Source organism: Lithobates pipiens, unplaced genomic scaffold, assembly GCF_037356315.1.
Source record: "Lithobates pipiens isolate NorthernLeopardFrog02 unplaced genomic scaffold, aLitPip1_a1.2 Scaffold_35, whole genome shotgun sequence".
In the NCBI taxonomy this organism is placed as follows: Eukaryota; Metazoa; Chordata; class Amphibia; order Anura; family Ranidae; genus Lithobates; species Lithobates pipiens.
This window is the reverse complement of record NW_027507811.1, coordinates 14,702,105-14,719,859: the sequence shown is the minus strand read 5'-3', so window position 1 is coordinate 14,719,859 and position 17,755 is coordinate 14,702,105. Positions and strand designations below refer to the sequence as shown.

General features: G+C 47.0%; 2 protein-coding genes across 2 annotated transcripts in view; one reads left to right on the top strand and one right to left on the bottom strand.

Annotated features, from left to right (window-relative positions):
- LOC143955508 (uncharacterized) overlaps positions 1 to 17,755 on the bottom strand; it is a 76,188-nt gene that overhangs the window by 47,162 nt on the left and 11,271 nt on the right. The window lies entirely within an intron of this gene.
- Positions 518 to 16,219, top strand: LOC143955720 (uncharacterized). Its single transcript, XM_077465836.1, has 4 exons — positions 518 to 930; positions 7,307 to 7,462; positions 7,561 to 7,636; positions 11,120 to 16,219. Exons 1-4 carry the CDS (start codon positions 853 to 855, stop codon positions 12,490 to 12,492), a joined length of 1,683 nt encoding a protein of 560 aa, XP_077321962.1. The 5' UTR covers positions 518 to 852; the 3' UTR covers positions 12,493 to 16,219.

The window sequence follows — 17,755 nt, the reverse complement described above, 5'->3', positions numbered from 1 at the left end:
TTATGGTGACATTAGGAAAAGCTTACAAATCACCAGGGGGTGGGCGGGGTCCGCTCTGAGGCGTGGAACGCGGACGTCAGCACAGTCCAGGCAGCTGGAACGCACAGTCCGGAAGTAAGATCCGACAGGTCTCCCCCAGTGGAACGCACAACCCGGAACTATGAAGCCGTGGAGCGCAAATACCGGAAGTGTATGCCCTGCAAGCCGGAAATGACCTCTCAATGGGATTTGATTTTTTTTTTGTGTGATTTCCATGTGATAGAGAGAGAAGAGCAGGGGGACCCTCAGTGCAGGCGAGTGTCTGTGTCATCTTCATCCTCACTCATCATCACACTGCACATCAATGAGTACACACCACCATCATCATCACCTCCTCCACACCAGCTGCAATTCCCAATCAGGCTGACACCCGCCATACACCACTTACTGTGTGTCACCATACACTGAGAGGTTCACAGACCCACCATGGTGCTCTCTGTGCGTACAGCAGCTCTGACAGTGACATATTGCAGGCACTGGGTGCTCATCAGACCCAGTTAGGGGGTGGAGCTGAGCAGTGACACCTAATTGGTAGACTCCAATCGGAAGGAAAGAAGGGCCAATCAGAGTCCGGTATTGGGGGCTCTGCTCCTCCCGAAGACGCCCGACGGTCTCAGTAATGGGAAGGTGTCAGTAGGTGGAGCGGTTTCGGAGATCAGTAGTTGTGACTTCACTGGCTGCATGCTTGTTCCCGCCCCAGACAGCCAGGGGAGGTGGCATTTTCAGAAGTAGGTCAGCTGTGGTCGTCCTCTTGTCTTATCTGTTGTGTATTTTATACAGGTCACTGCCGGAGCCCCGCCCCCCAAGCCGAGGATGGACGCTGAGCGGAGTGCGGTGACGGAGGACATTATCAGCCTCACCCTGGAGATTGTCCACCTGCTGACCGGAGAGGTGAGGGTCCCCCTTCATCTGTGGGTGATGTGATTGGTGGGGGGGATTGTGGGTGGAGAGTTGTAGGTTTGTGGTTTAGTATGGGGGTCTTCTCCAGCAGGTCACCAGGAGGTTGTCTCTGGGCAGAGAGTTGTAGGTAGGTGGTTCGGTATGGGGGGTCTTCTCTAGCTGCTCACCAGGAGGTTGTTTCTGGGTGGAGAGTTATAGATAGGTGGTTCCTTGGGGGAGGTCTTCTCTAGATGGTCACCAGGAGGTCATCTCTTGGCGGAGAGTTGTAGGTAGGTTGTTCAGTATAGGGGTCTTCTCCAGCAGGTCTTCAGTAGGTCATCTCTGGGCGGAGAGTTGTAGGTAGGTGGTTTGGTATGGGGGTTGTCTCTGGGTGGAGAGTTGTAGGTAGGTGGTTTGGTATGGAGTTCTTCTCCAGTTGGTCACCAGAAGGATGTCTCTGAGTGGAGAGTTGTAGTTACTTGGTTTGTTGGGGGGGGTCTTCTCCAACTGGTCACCAGGAGGTTGTCTCTTGACTCTGGGTGGAGAGTTGTAGGTAGGTGGTTCGGTATGGGGGGGGGGACTTCTCCAGTTGGTCACCAGGAGGATGTCTCGGTGGAGAGTTATAGGTATGAGGTTCTTCAGCAGGTCACCAGGAGGCTGTCTCTGGGCAGGGAGTTGTAGGTAGGTTGTTCGGTATGGGGGTCTTCTCCAACTGGTCACCAGGAGGTTGTCTCTTGACTCTGGGCAGAGAGTTGTAGGTAGGTGTTTGGTATGGGGCTTCTCTCGAGATGGCCACCAGGAGGATGTCTCTGGGAGGAGAGTTGTAGGTAGGTGGTTCGGTATAGGGGGGGGGGGTCTTCTCCAGCTGGTCACCAGGAAGAGGTCTCTGGGTGGAGAGTTGTAGGTAGGTTGTTCAGTATGGGGGTCTTCTCCAGCAGGTCACCAGGAGGAGATCTCTGGGCAGAGAGTTATAGGTAGGTGGTTCGGTATTGGGGGGGTCTTCAGCTGGTCACCAGGAGGATGTCTCTGGATGGAGGGTTGTAGGTAGGTGGTTTGGTATGGGGGGAGGGGTCTTCTCCAGCTGGTCACCAGGAGGTTGTCTCTGGGCAGAGAGTTGTGGGTAGGTGGTTCAGTATGGGGGTCATCTCCAGCTGGTCACCTGGAGGATGTCTCTGGGCTGAGAGTTGTACGTAGGTGGTTCTGAATGGGGGTCTTCTCCTGGTCACCAGGAGGTTGTCTGTGGAGAGGCCCCAACATTTGATAACATTGAGGATTTCACACCCATCCCCCCCCCCCCCCCCCCCGGAGACTTCTTTATGTTCTACGGAATATTTCCTTCTCCGTCTTGTAATGTTGGTGGGTCTCATCTCCACCTATTTGTCTATGAGGCTTCCAGTGTCACAGACTGGGCTCCAGATGCAGGGAGAAATACTGAGGCTGAGTGAGGGCACCAGGGTGAATTTGGTGGTCAGGGCACACTGAGGCACCAGATGACACATGGTGCTCCGGGGTCTCTGCCTGACTCAGGATGCTGAGGTGTCATTGGGTGTCACAGAGTGCTCTGGGGTCAGTGGTGACACCGAGGCCCCAGAATCGCTGGATGCACAAGAGTTTTAGAGGTACTGGAGTGCTGGAGGCACAGGGGCCACTGGGGACCTAAAAGTTCACAGGGTTCCCAGAGGCACAAAAGTGCTGGAGACACAGAGGCTACTTGGGTCACTAGAGAGTACAAAAAGGCCTTGGAGGCATAGGAGCCACTGGGATCACTAGAGACACAGGAGTGCATAGTAGTCTCAGAGGCACAGGAGCACTGGGGACAAAGGGGCTACTGGGGTCACTGGAGACACAGGAGGTCATAGGGGTCTCAGAGGCACAGGAGCACTGGGGAAAAAGGGGCTACTGGGGTCACTGGAGACACAGGAGTGCATAGTAGTCTTAGAGGCACAGGAGCACTGGGGACAAAGGGGCTACTGGGGTCACTGGAGACACAGGAGGTCATAGGGGTCTCAGAGGCACAGGAGCACTGGGGACAAAGGGGCTATTGGGGTCACTGGAGACACAGGAGTGCATAGTAGTCTCAGAGGCACAGGAGCACTGGGGACAAAGGGGCTACTGGGGTCACTGGAGACACAGGAGGTCATAGGGGTCTCAGAGGCACAGGAGCACTGGGGACAAAGGGGCTACTGGGGGTCACTGGAGACACAGGAGTGCATAGTAGTCTTAGAGGCACAGGAGCACTGGGGACAAAGGGGCTACTGGGGTCACTGGAGACACAGGGGTGCATAGTAGTCTCAGAGGCACAGGAGCACTGGGGACAAAGGGGCTACTGGGGTCACTGGAGACACAGGGGTGCATAGTAGTCTCAGGCACAGGAGCACTGGGGACAAAGGGGCTACTGGGGTCACTGGAGACACAGGAGGTCATAGGGGTCTCAGAGGCACAGGAGCACTGGGGACAAAGGGGCTATTGGGGTCACTGGAGACACAGGAGTGCATAGTAGTCTCAGAGGCACAGGAGCACTGGGGACAAAGGGGCTACTGGGGTCACTGGAGACACAGGAGGTCATAGGGGTCTCAGAGGCACAGGAGCACTGGGGACAAAGGGGCTACTGGGGGTCACTGGAGACACAGGAGTGCATAGTAGTCTTAGAGGCACAGGAGCACTGGGGACAAAGGGGCTACTGGGGTCACTGGAGACACAGGGGTGCATAGTCGTCTCAGAGGCACAGGAGCACTGGGGACAAAGGGGCTACTGGGGTCACTGGAGACACAGGGGTGCATAGTAGTCTCAGAGGCACAGGAGCACTGGGGACAAAGGGGCTACTGGGGTCACTGGAGACACAGGAGGTCATAGGGTTGTCAGAGGCACAGGAGCACTGGGGGCAAAGGGGCTACCTGGGGTCACTGGAGACACAGGAGTGCATAGTAGTCTCAGAGGCACAGGAGCACTGGGGACAAAGGGGCTACTGGGGTCACTGGAGACTCAGGAGGTCATAGGTGTCTCAGAGGCACAGGAGCATTGGAGAAAAAGGCGCTACTGGGGTCACTGGAGACATAGGAGTCTTGGAGGCACAAAGGTCACTGGAGACATGGGAGTGCTCAGGGGGTCTTAGCGGCACAGGTGCGCTGAAGACACAGTGGATACTGAAGTCAATGGAAACAGGAGTACACAGGGGTCTTGGAGGCCCAGGAGCACTGGAGACATGGGAGTGCTAGAGACACTGGGGTCACTGGAGACATATGAGGGAATGGGGATCTTGAAGCCACTGGAGACACAGGCATGCACAGGGATCTTGGATGTCCAGGAGTGCTGGAGACACAGGAGTGCACGGGGGTCACCGGAGACAAAGAGGTCACTGGAGACATGGGAGTGCTCAGGGGGTCTTAGCGGCACAGGTGTGCTGAATACACAAGGGTCACTGGAGACATAGGAGTACACAGGGGTCTTGGAGGCACAGGAGCCACTTTAAACCCAGGAGTGTATAAGGGTCTCTGAGGGCCAGGAGCACTGGAGACACAGGGGTCGCTGGAGCACCAGAGACACTGGAGTGCACGGGGTCCCAAAATCACTGGAGACATGGGGGGGGGGGGTCACAGGAGCTTGGAGATGCTGGTGTCCCTGGAGACACAGGTGTCATGGAGGGACAGGAGCGTTGGGGTCACTGCTGGAGACATTTGTGTTGTTAATTTTAGGCGTACCTCCAGCCGACACAACTCGTCTTGGATAAAGCATAGAACACTCCTGTCCCTATTCCAGAGATTGTCCCTCACTTCCTTCAGCCATGAGCTTGTATCTCGTTTATTGAGCTTCTCCAAGCCTCTTCAGTTCCAATGAGTGTCCGGAAAATACCCCAGCATTTATAGCACCAGCACTTTGAGCACTGCTGAGTCTTGACCTGTTGACCTGGCCCTTCTATGTTGAGTCATTCTTCTTGAACAGTCAGCATCTGTCTTAACACATTCCATGGAGATTTAAGAAGACTGCCGTGTTTTGAAGTGTAGATTTTGCCCCAAGGCATTCTTCTTGGAAGTCAACATCTGCCTTGACATATTACATGGAGTTTTTGTAGGAAGACCACTGAGTTTTGGCCTGTAGCTTTAGGAATACTGCTGAGTCTTGGCCTGTTGACTTAGCCCTCTTATGTTGGGACATTCTTCTTCTACAGTCAACATCTGCCTTGACACATTCCCTGGAGTTTGTAGGAAGACTGCTCAGTCTTGGTCTATAAACTTGGCTCTTCTTTGTTGAACCATCCTTCTTGAATAGTCAACACCTGCCTTTGCACATTCCATGTTAAATTTTAAAAGACTTCTGATTCTTGAACTGTAGACTTGGTCCTTCTAGGTTAGGTCATTCTTCTTGGACAGTCAATATTTGCCTTGAAATGTTCCATGGTGATTGGATGAAGACTTCTGTGTCTTGACCTGTAGACTTTGCCCTTTTATGTTTGGGCATTCTTCGTGGACAGCCAACAGATTCCATGGAGATTTAAGAAGACTGCCGAGTCTCTTGAACTGTAGATTTGTTGCTTTTGCTTCAAAGTATTCTCCTTGGAAGACAACATCTGCCTTGAAACATTCTCAGTCTTGGTCTACAGACTTGGTCCTTCAATGTTGGGTCATTCTTGGTGGACAGTCAACATCTACCTTGACACATTTTATGGCGTTTGTAGGCCTTGAGGCATTCTTCTTGGAAGTCAACATCTACCTTGACACATTCCATGGTTATTGTTAAGCCCCATACACACTATCAGATTTTCTACAGATTTTTTTTTTTCCTTCAGATTTACCAAAACCATATAATATGAGGTCACTCCTTAGGAGTTTCAGTTTGTATGCAATCAGGCAGGCCCTTGCACACATGGTTTTGGTAATTCTGAAGACAAAAATCTGATAGTGTGTATGGGGCTTAAAAAGACTACTGAGTCTTGACCTGTAGACTTGGCCTTTCTCTGTTGGATCATTCTTCTGGAACAGCCAACGCCTACCTTGGCACACTACATGATGATTGTAAAATAACTATGGAGGCTTGAACTGTAGATTTGTCCCTTTTGCCTTGAGGCATTCTTCTTGGAAGTCAACATCTGCCTTGAAATATTCAATGGTGATTCGATGAAGACTTCTGTGTCTTGACCTGTAGACTTGGCCCTTCTATTTTGGGCCATTCTTCATGGACAGTCAACATTTGCCTTGATACATTCCATGGTGATTGTAGGAAGACCTCTGAGTTTTGACCTGTAGACTTGGCCCTTCTATGTCATGTCATTCTTCATGGACAGTCAACATCTGCCTTGACACATTCTATGAAGTTTATAGGAAGACTGAAGAGTCTTGGCCTGTAGATTTGGCCCTTTGTTGTTGAACCAACCTTTTTGAACAGTCAACATCTGCCTTGACCCATTCCATGGTGATTGTAAAAGGGCTACTGAGTCTGGACCTGTAGACTTGGCCTTTCTCTGTTGGATCATTCTTCTGGAACAGTCAACGCCTGCCTTGGCACACTGCATGATGATTGCAAAATGCCTATGGAGGCTTGAACTGTAAATTTTGTCCCTTTTGCTTTGAGGCATTCTTCTTGGAAGTCAACATCTGCCTTGAAATATTCAATGGTGATTGGATGAAGACTTCTGTGTCTTGACCTGTAGACTTGGCCCTTCTATTTTGGGTCATTCTTCATGGACAGTCAACATTTGCCTTGACACATTCCATGGTGATTGTAGGAAGACCTCTGTTTTGACCTGTAGACTTGGCCCTTTTATGTTATATCATTCTTCACAGACAGTCAACATCTGCCTTGACACATAGGAAGACTGAACAGTCTTGGCCCTTTGTTGTTGATCCATCCTTTTCGAACAGTCAGCATCTGCCTTGACACATTCCATGGTGATTGTAGCAGGACTACTGAGTCTTCACCTGTAGACTTGGCCCTTTTATGTTGGATCATTCTTCTCGAACAGTCAACATCTGCCTTGACACAATCCATAGGGATTGTAGGAAGACTGATGAGTCTTGACCGGTAGACTAGGCCCTTCTATGTTGAGTCGTTCTTGGAAAGTCAGCCTCTGTCTTGACACATTCCATGGTGATTGGATGAAGGATTATGTGCTACCTGTGTGGATATAAATGCTGGTTTGTTTTCCTGACACCCTGTTGAAGTTTGGCTTGGACAAGCTACGCAACGTCACCATTACTGAACAAGTCCGGTTGAACGAGACTAACTCCTATTAGCATGTATATTGTGTTCCTAATGTCCTAAGAATAGGAATGGTCGGAGTTCTGGACAAAAAAAAAAAATAGTTTTAACGTCTCGATAGATGTGAGTGGTTTGGTTTTTGATCTTTGTACTCCAGGCATATGTCATGTACCGGTATCGCCTTTACCATTTTTAGGATTTCGGAGTGGTGAGGAAGTCTGGCGAGAGTCCTGTAGCCACCGGAAGCCCCCGGAGCAGCCAACCGACGCTCTGCTCACTGACACGGGACTTGGAGAATGACAAAAAGATCCTCGTGGTCTCCAACAAGATCATCCACCTGCTGACAGGAGAGGTGAGCGGTGCCGGGAATTCTGGGACATTATCCAGTAACAGACAAGGGATGTGTCTGGATGGTGAATGTAGAGGTGACGGGCTGTTTTCTCCACACAGGTTTGGAGGTTTCTGGGTCACGCGGCTCTGTACAACGACCCGACGACGGAGAGGCACCAGACCGCCACTACTCTAGGTAAGAGGGGATTGGTCAGTGTTGTGTTTTGTGGATGGAGAGCCAATAAACGTAGAATACTTACTTTAACTCAAGGGTTCGATGGAAGTCCTAGAGGCTCTCCTGGGTCAGCAGAAATAATTAGAATGAAGCTTCTGTAAAGACTGTGTTTTAGGGTGCATAGTGTCCTCGGAGTTTGTATTCGTAACCGTTCTTTCATTATTTTTTTACGAGATTAACCAGTTTCCACCCAGAACTTTTCTTGCTTACTCAGAACTCCTAAACATTATACAGTGCCTTGAAAAAGTATTCATACCCCTTGACATTTTCCATATTTCTGTCATGTTACAACCAAAAACGTAAATGTATTTTATTTGGGTTTTATGTGATGGACCAACACAAAGTGGCTCATAATTGTGAAGTGGAAGGAAAATGATAAATGGTTTTCAAAATGTTTTACAAATAAATATGTGAAAATTGGGGGGGGGGGCATTTGTATGGCGCCCCCCGGAGTCAATACTTTGTAGAACCGCCTTTCTCTGCAATTACAGCTGCAAGTCTTTTTGGGGATGTCTCTACCAGCTTTGCACATCTAGAGAGGGACATTTCTGCCCATTCTTCTTCTCTGCAAAATATCTCAAGCTCTGTCAGATTGGATGGAGAGCGTCTGTAAAAATTTTCAAGTCTTGCCACAGATTCCCAATGGGATTTAGGTCTGGACTGTGACTGGGCCTTTCTAACACATGAATATGCTTTGATGTAAACCATTCCATTGTATCTCTGTCTGGATGTTTCGGGTCGTTGTCCTGCTGGAAGGTGAACCTCCGCCCCGGTCTCAAGTCTTCTGCAGACTCTAACAGGTTTTCTTCTAAGATTGTCCTGTATTTGGCTCCATCCATCTTCCCACCAACCCTGACCAGCTTCCCTGTCCCTGCTGAAGAAAAGCATCCCCACTACATGATGCTGCCACCACCATATTTCACGGTGGGGATGGTGTGTTCAGGGGGATGGGCAGTGTTAGTTTTCCGCCACACATAGCGTTTTGCTTTTAGGCCATAAAGTAGAATTTTGGTCTCATCTGACCAGAGAAGCTTCTTCCACATGTTTGCTGTGTCCCCCACGTGGCTTCTTGTAAACTGCAAACTGAAATTCTTATGGCTTTCTTTCTCCAATATCTTTCTTCTTGCCACTCTTCCATAAAGGGCAGATTTGTGGAGAACACGACTAATAGTTGTCCTGTGGACAGATTCTCCCCCCTGAGCTGTGGATCTCTGCAGCTCCTCCAGAGTTACCATGGACCTCTTGGCTCTTCTCTGATGAATGCTCTCCTTGCCCGGCCCGGTCAGTTTAGGTGGACGGCCATGTCTTGGTAGGTTTGCAGTTGTGCCATACTTTTTCCATGTTCGGATGATGGATTGAACAGAGCTCCGTGAGATGTTCAAAGCTTGGGATATTTTTTTTTTATAACCTAAGCCTGCTTTATACTTCTCCACAACTTTATCCCTGACCTGTCTGGTGTGTTCCTTGGCCTTCGTGATTCTTTTTGTTCACGAAGGTTCTCTAACAAACCTCTGAGGGCTTCACAGAACAGCTGTATTTATACTGAGATTAAATTACACACAGGTGGCCTCTATTTATTTACTAATTAGGTGACTTCTGAAGGCAATTGGTTCCCCTAGGTTTTAGTTGGGGGGTATCGGAGTAAAGGGGGCTGAATACAAATGTTACGCCACACTTTTCACATATTTATTTATAAAAACTGGAAAGCCATTTATCATTTTCCTTCCACTTCACAATTATGAGCCAGTTTGTGTTGGTCCATCACATAAAATCCCAATAAAATACATTTTAAGTTTTTGGTTGTAATGTGACAAAATGTGGGAAATTTCAAGGGGTATGAATACTTTTTCAAGGCACTGTATATTTTAGCAGACACGATGGAGAATGGAAAGGTGCTCGTTGCAATATATTATGTCACACAGTATTCGCACATCGATTTTATTTTTATTATTATTATTTTTTTATTTAAATAAATAAAAAATAATAATATTTTTTATAAATACACTTTAATGCAAAAAATGTGCGTATGTGTGTGTGTATATATATATATATGTGTGTGTGTGTGTATATATATGTATATATATATATATATATATATATATATATATATATATATATATATATATATATATATATCTATCCCAATTTTTTTGTAACATATAAAAGATGATGGTACGCCGAGTGTAACATGTCACACTTTAAAATTGTGTACGCTCGTGGAATATTTTTTTTTTTTTTTTTACACTGTCCTTTTTTAATATATATATTTTTTATCACTCTTATTCCTATCACAAGAAATGTAAATATCCCTTGTGATTAAAAAAAAAAGGGGCATGACAGGTCCTCTTTATGGAGACACATGGTAGAGGGTTTATTATTTTTTTTATTGCATTTGAAAAATCACCACGCAAATATTGTGTGATATAAAAATTGCATATAAAATTGCAACGATTGCCATTTTATTCTCTAGGGTCCCTGCTAAATAAAAACAAAAAATAAATAAATAAAAATAATAATGTATGGGGTTATAAGTCATTTTCTATCAAAAAATACTTTAGAGGTGCGAATCATTAAAGACAACAAAATATAAAAGAAAAAATATATATATATTAAAAAAGGACAGTGTAAAAATAAAAAAAAGTATATAAAAAATAAAAATAGTGTAAAAATTTTTTTTTAAATATTACAGCACCCTCATCCCTTCGTGGGCGCCATTCCACGAGTGTACACAATTTGAAAGTGTGACATGTTAGGTATCTATTTAGTCGGCGTACCATCATCTTTTATATGTTACACAAAAATTGGGATTTATATATTTTTTATACATACATACATATATATATATATATAAATAATAATATTATTTTATTTTACACTATTTTTATTTTTTATGTACTTTTATTTTTACACTGTCATTGTTTAATATTATTATTATTATAATTTTTTGTAAATATAATTATATATATTATACAAATTTTATTAAATGAACAACATCAATAAAAACAGGACGGTTTCTACATGTTTCACCATATGGCTTCTTCAGCAAAGAACGTTCTTTCCTGAAGAAGCCATATGGCGAAACATGTAGCAAACATGAACGTGGCCACGGTAAATCATTGTCAATAATGGGATGCCTTGCACACATCCTTGGCTATGACTGTACTGTTTTTATTGTTGTTTATCTAATAACATTTTTATATTTTTTTTTTCTTTTTTATTTTGTTGTCTTTTAATGATTTGCAGCTTTTTAATGTCCCATATCTCCCATATGTTTTGTTCTTCTCTAAACGGGATGCTGGTGCCATATCTCATGTAAACTCTGATACTGATCTCTGACCACATGACTTGACAAAAAAAATACTGTTTTGAACTTAAAAAATGTAAAAAAGTGCCAGAAAAGTCCTGGTCTTCAAGTGGGGTAAACCAATGTTCTCATCTCAACAGATTCCTCCAAATTTTGCCAATCTGAAACGACGAAGGACGGGATTAAGGAAGAAGTTGCGTCGGGTCACAGGAGGGGCCTTCCAGAAAATGGCGTTCCGATACTGGAAGGGAATAAAGAGGACGTTGTCGGGGAGGAGGCCGTGTCTTGCGAAGGAGGGCCGCTTACCATCGACAACGTTCCTTCAAGCTTGGAATACGCTGAAGGCACTTCTGATGATAAGGAGATGGTGATCTCGCACGATGAGCAGAATACTGTCCCTAGTGATAGCGATACACCACCAGATCACGAGCAACATGCGTTTAACCACGTGAAGGACGAACTAATTGGTGGAGGAGAAACTCTTCTTCCACGTGCCGAGAATAGGCCAGGTTCAGCTTCACTTGTGAAGGAGGAACGGTCCACTGAGGAGCTACATCTCCCAGACGTAGACCTCTATAGACACACAGGCATGCAATACGCAGCCCACATCAAAGCAGAAACCCCCGTCTATGAAGAAGGCGGGGCCACCGATGGAGACCTTTACGCACAGACGGATTATACGGTTCCCGAAACGGATGTCGACAGCGGCCCTGAGATCGATACGGGGCAAAGGCTAGAAGCTCCTCTTGGGGCGATCCCCCAGTACACCGGAATGATTTACCATCAGCCGTTTCCCCCCCAGATAACGGTCACCGTAGACGGGACGCACCAGTGCTCCCAGTGCCAGAAGCTGTTCACCAGGAACTCCGACCTGTTGAAGCATCAGAGGGTCCACCAACGATCGCAGCCCATTATATGCACCGAGTGCGGGAAGACCTTCACCAAGAAGTCGATGTACGAGCGGCACCAAAGAGTTCACACCGGCGAAAAACCGTTCTCGTGCGGCGACTGTGGGAAATGTTTCGCCGTCAGCGCCCACCTCACCACCCATCAGAGGATCCACACCGGAGAGAAGCCCTTTGTGTGCGCTGACTGCGGGAAAAGCTTCAACCAGAAGGCCTCGCTTATAAAACACCGGCGGACGCACACCGGGGAGAAGCCTTTTGTCTGTTCCGTGTGCGGGAAGTGTTTTACGAGTAGCGCCAACCTCACCCTGCACCAACGGATTCACACCGGGGAGAAGCCCTATTCCTGCTCGGTGTGCGGGAAGAGTTTTCGGAGCAGCCCAAACCTCATATCCCACCAGAGGATTCACACGGGCGAAAAGCCGTACTCGTGTTCCGTCTGCAACAAATTCTTCACCAACAGCTCCGTCCTGGTCCGGCACCAGAGGACGCACACTGGGGAGAAGCCATATTTGTGTTCGGAGTGCGGGAAGGGCTTCACCCGCAATTCGCTGCTCCTAAAACACCAGCTGATCCACCGAGGGCAGAGGCCGTATGCTTGTACTTAGTAACCCAAGGGCCTTATTTTCCAATTTTGGATTCATCTAAATTCTCAACGTGTAGCATAGGGCTAAAAAGTATCTCAGGAGCCAAGGCGCCAAACTTTTTAGGAGCCTTTTCCATTACTTTCCGCAAAGTGCAATTTTCTTCTTCACCTAAATAAGACCTTCCCCCATACAGGACAAGTGTTTCTTGATGCCGGGAGCTCAATAAGATCCTATCCAACAGCTGTCGTTGGTTTGGATGTGGGTCGGGATTTACCACCTCTGTGTTGAAGGCCATCGTCTCCAAGTGGCTTTCGAAAATCCAAAGTTAAATTTGCCAAGACCGGCGGCAGTAGCATGCCAAGAAAAAATAATAATTTAGCATGTCAGAAGGGATGATGTAGAGTTCCCTCATTCAGTATTTCAGTATAATAAAGTATATTCGAAGAATGTGGATTTTGTACAGTGGCCCTTTTGGATGCATTTCTTTTTTTTTTTTCAGTTACTTTTTCAGTGTTCTTTGCCATTACAGTGACCCTGGAGGGTTTTTAAAAGTTCCTGATGCCATCTTCTTATAATAGAAGAAACATTAAACTTCCCTCCATTCTCTGTAATAGAAGAGGTATTATACCCCCCCTATCCAGTCTCCTGTGTCTCCTACCTCCCCTCCATTCTCTGTAATATAAGAGGTATTATACCCCCCTCTCCGGTGTCCCGTGTCTCCTACCTCCCCTCCATTCTCTGTAATAGAAGAGGTATTATGACCCCCTCTCTGGTGTCCCATGTCTCCTACCTCCCCTCCATTCTCTGTAATATAAGAGGCATTATACTCCCCTCTCCGGTGTCCCATGTCTCCTACCTCCCCTCCATTCCCTGTAATAGAAGAGGTATTATGACCCCCTCTCTGGTGTCCCATGTCTCCTACCTCCCCTCCATTCTCTGTAATATAAGAGGCATTATACTCCCCTCTCCGGTGTCCCATGTCTCCTACCTCCCCTCCATTCCCTGTAATAGTAGAGGTATTATGACCCCCTCTCTGGTGTCCCGTGTCTCCTACCTCCCCTCCATTCCCTGTAATAGAAGACATATTTTACCCCCCTATCCAGTCTCCTGCCTCCCCTCCATTCTCTGTAATAGAAGAGGTACTATGCACTCCTTTCCGGTGTCTCCTACCTCCCCTCCATTCCCTGTAATAGAAGAGGTATTATACTCCCCTCTCTGGTCTCCTTTGTCTCCCACTTCCCCCTCCATTCCCTGTAATAGAAGAAGTATTATACTCCCCTCTCCGGTCTCCTTTGTCTCCTACCTCCCCTCCATTCCATGTAATAGAAGAGGTATTATACTCCCCTCTCCGGTCTCCTTTGTCTCCTACCTCCCTTCCATTCCATTTAATAGAAGAGGTATTGTACTCCCCACTCCGGTCTCCTTTGTCTCCTACCTCCCCTCCATTCCCTGTAATAGAAGAAGTATTATACTCCCCTCTCCAGTGTCCCCTGTATCCTACCTCCCCTCCATTCCCTGTAATAGAAGAGGTATTATGACCCCCTCTCCGGTGTCCCATGTCTCCTACCTACCCTCCATTCCCTGTAATAGAAGAGGTATTATGACCCATGTCTACCTCTCCTCCATTACCTGTAATAGAAGAGGTATTATGCTCTCCTCTCCAATGTCCAGTGTCTCCTACCTCCCCTCCATTCTCTGTAATACCAGAGAGGGGGGTATAATACCTATTCTTCTATTGCAGGGGAGGTAGGAGACACAGAACACCATATAGGGGAGTCTAGTACTTCCTCTTATTACAGAGAATGAAAGGGGTGGAATGAAACACAGGACACTGTAGAGGAGATCTTAGTAACTCTTCTATTACCAAAAAAGAGGCAAGGTATGAGAAAAGGGACAACATAGAGGGAAGTTTAGTATCTCTTTTATTATAGATAACAGAGGCAAGGTAGGAGACAAGGGACACCATAGAGGTGAGCTTAGTACCTTTTCTATTATAGACAACGGAGGGGATCTAGGAGACACGGGACACCAGAGAGGGGAGTATAAAAACTCTTCTATGACGGGGGGGGGGGGGGTAAGAGACACAGGACATCACACAGGGGACAGTATAACACCTCTTTTATTACAAAGAATATAGAGGATGTAGGAGATACAGGCTGATAAGGTATGTGTATAACACTCTTCTAGCGGAATGCTATTGAACCCACTCTAAACTATACAACTGCTTTTATTGCTCCAAGCAGTCCTAGTGTTTGAATTGTGTACACTATATCTACAGGATGTGGACAATCAATAACTGAGCAGATAGGAGGTGTGAGTGTAAGGAACAGGTTAAAAAGTATAACGAAGAGTTGAAGTTCTCTTGTGGTCCTCTTTACAGCGGACAATGGTGGGAAATCTTACAAATGTAGCCGTTCGGGCCTAGTCTGGTCAGGGAGCCCCATGGCGGCAGGCACTGGCCACACTGCTGATGGTTGGGTGGAACACTAAACGGTTCCATCAATAAGGCTAACCGAGCAGTAGTGGACCATGTATAGTACCTCTACAAAGAGCTATAAATCTGATAATATTGTTCAATATTATTGGCTGAAGCAGTGGTGACTCCCCTTTTTTTTAGCTCAAATTTCGACACGTTCTACAAACTGGAGATGACAACGAAGCTGAATGGATGGGCCTAGCTTCGAAATCGGATTACTACAAAGCTGTCTGTGAATAATTAGTGGCTCATCTGCCCCGGGGGAAAAAAAAAATGTAACTCTTGCAACGCCTATACAACGATAGCCTGGAGATTCTCAGAATGATACAGCATGCAAGAAATTGCATTTTATGGCAAATTGTTTTGCCGGGCATGTGTGACTTTACCTTCAAGGCTTTACATAAGGGTACAGGTATCAAACTGTGATGTATAATTTGATCACAGCATCTAGAAAATGATCAGTTGCTGTATGACCAGATGGTTAGCCTTCTACAGTTTCCCGGGAATCCTGGCTGTGGAGAAAAACACTTTGGAGGTCAATTACGAGTTTGTATTCTTCGTAAGGGGCGACTTACTGGTACCTATCACTGAACAGTCCCTGGAGGCTGTTTGCTCAATCCTTGGTACAGCCTAGGCATTGTTTTGGGGAATTCATTCTTCTTTCTTTCTCCAGATTATTAGATCCATCACCATTCCACTGTATCCATTGGCAGCTCCATGTTTGTTGACCTACAGAATGACCTTCGGACTAACTCTGCCTCAAAGTCTCTTCTAGAACTCAGACCACGTTGCACTTAGTGTTTTTCGTTCTATTGGTTGAATGTATTTTATTGATTTGTATTATTTCACACATTTTTTTTTTCTAATAAAAAGAAAAAGCAAAAACGGAGTGGTTGCCTTTACTTAGTATCTGATGAACCAGAGCATTCAGAAGAAGCCCACCGACATAAGACATCTAGGGGCCTCTGTCGATTGAGTTTTTTTTCTGGCTTCAAGTGGTATTTGAATCTCTATACAAGCAAAAATTGAGATATTAAGGGGTGGGGTGTTGGCAATCATTAACTAAATGTGATCTAGCAGGTTATTGTCCCAATATGTAGATGCAACCAACCAAACTAAGTGGGACTTTAGATAGACCACTGATGACCACTATACACAGTAAGCTCCAGCAGTAGGGATGAGCTTCGTGTTCGAGTCGAACATACGTTCGACTCGAACATCGGCTGTTCATCCGTTCGGCGAAGTCCGAACATTTTGGTCCATTCGCGCCAAATTCGTGTGGCGCTCACGGCCCACAATGCACTGCGATGGTGCAGTGCATTGCTGGCTCATGATTGGCCAAGCATGCACTGTGACCCCGCATGCTTGGCCAATCACAGCTCCAGCAGCGAGGAGAGCCATGATTGGCCACATGCAGGATGCCTGTGGCCAATCATAGCTCAGGCTGTGTAGTGCACGCCCCACACTATATAAGGCCGCCAGCGCGGCGGCCTTGTGTAGTGTGTTGGCGTCTGAAGCAGTGGGTGTTCTGTGTACCTTCAACACAGTACACACCGATCGTTTTGGGACGATTTTCGATCTTGCTGTTGTGTAGTGGTTGTTGTCTGCGTGCCCTGACCGCAGTATACACCGCTATATTCACCTCACCTATATAGCTAGTGATCTATCTTTTATAATAGAGCTTGCAGTCAGTAGTGTTAGGAGCTAGTGCGTGCTGTCTGCGTGCTCTGTACCCAGTACATACCGCTATATCCACCTACATAGCTCTTCTCTATTTGAGCCCACTTGCCATCTGCAGGAGTTATTGGAAGTTGTATGTGCCTCCAGCACAGCACAGTATACATCTGTATATACCCCTTTATCTCTGGTGTTGTGTGCCTCTAGCACAATATACACTACCCAACTGCTTTTTTACCCAACTCCCTTCAGGCCATTACCATGTCTGGAAGGCCAGCAAGGAGAGGCAGACAGGCGCGAGCCGATAAAAGAGGGCAAGCAGGCTCTGTGTCTAGAGACAACAGTGCTGGTCGTGGACACAGTGTATTGTCATCAGCACGTGGCCATGGGACACGCTTGTCCTTCTTTTCGGCAGCTGGACATGTTGAGCCGCAACATGCCAACGACTTGGTAGAGTGGATGACCAAGCCCTCTTCATCCTCCTCATCCTCTCTCACCCAGTCTCAGGGTACTAGCAAAGCAGCTGCCAACGCATCGTCTTCCCTCCTCTCAATGTCATCATCAGTGACTCCTTCCCTAGACCCACCACGTCCTCCTGAGGAGTCTCCTGAACTCTTTGAGCACAGTGTTGGGTACATGCTCCAGGAGGATGCCCAGTGTTTTGTAGCCTCTGATGATGACACTCAGCTAGAGGAAGGCAGTAGCGTGAATGCAGAGAGAAGGGATGCTCAAGAAGGACAGCAATCTGGCAGTCATGTTCCACAAGCTGCAGCATACTGCCAGGTTTGCTACAGCGATGAAGAGGGAGGGGATGATGAGGGCACTGACTCCACGTGGGTGCCTGGTAGGAGAGAGGAGGAGGCACATGTCCAACGAGGCAGGATGCCCTTAGGGGCAGCACACCGACTGAATCACACCGCAGAGCTCCGCCTGTGCAGGGTGCTGCCTCTGCACGTTATGCTAAAAGTTCTTTGGTGTGGGCCTTTTTTGAGACGAGTGCATCAGATCGCACCGCTGCTATTTGCAACATATGTCTCAAGCGTATCTCGCGTGGCCAAAACATCAGCCGCTTGGGCACCACATGCTTGACCAGAGATATGTTGACCTGCCATGCAGCTCGTTGGCAAGCGT

Bases quoted from the DNA above. Each gene is read 5' to 3' on its own strand.
- LOC143955720 (XM_077465836.1), top strand. From the start codon at position 853: ATGGACGCTGAGCGGAGTGCGGTGACGGAGGACATTATCAGCCTCACC. The intron at 931-7,306 runs GTGAGGGTCCCC...TACCATTTTTAG, and splicing joins TCCACCTGCTGACCGGAGAG to GATTTCGGAGTGGTGAGGAA. The intron at 7,463-7,560 runs GTGAGCGGTGCC...TTCTCCACACAG, and splicing joins TCCACCTGCTGACAGGAGAG to GTTTGGAGGTTTCTGGGTCA.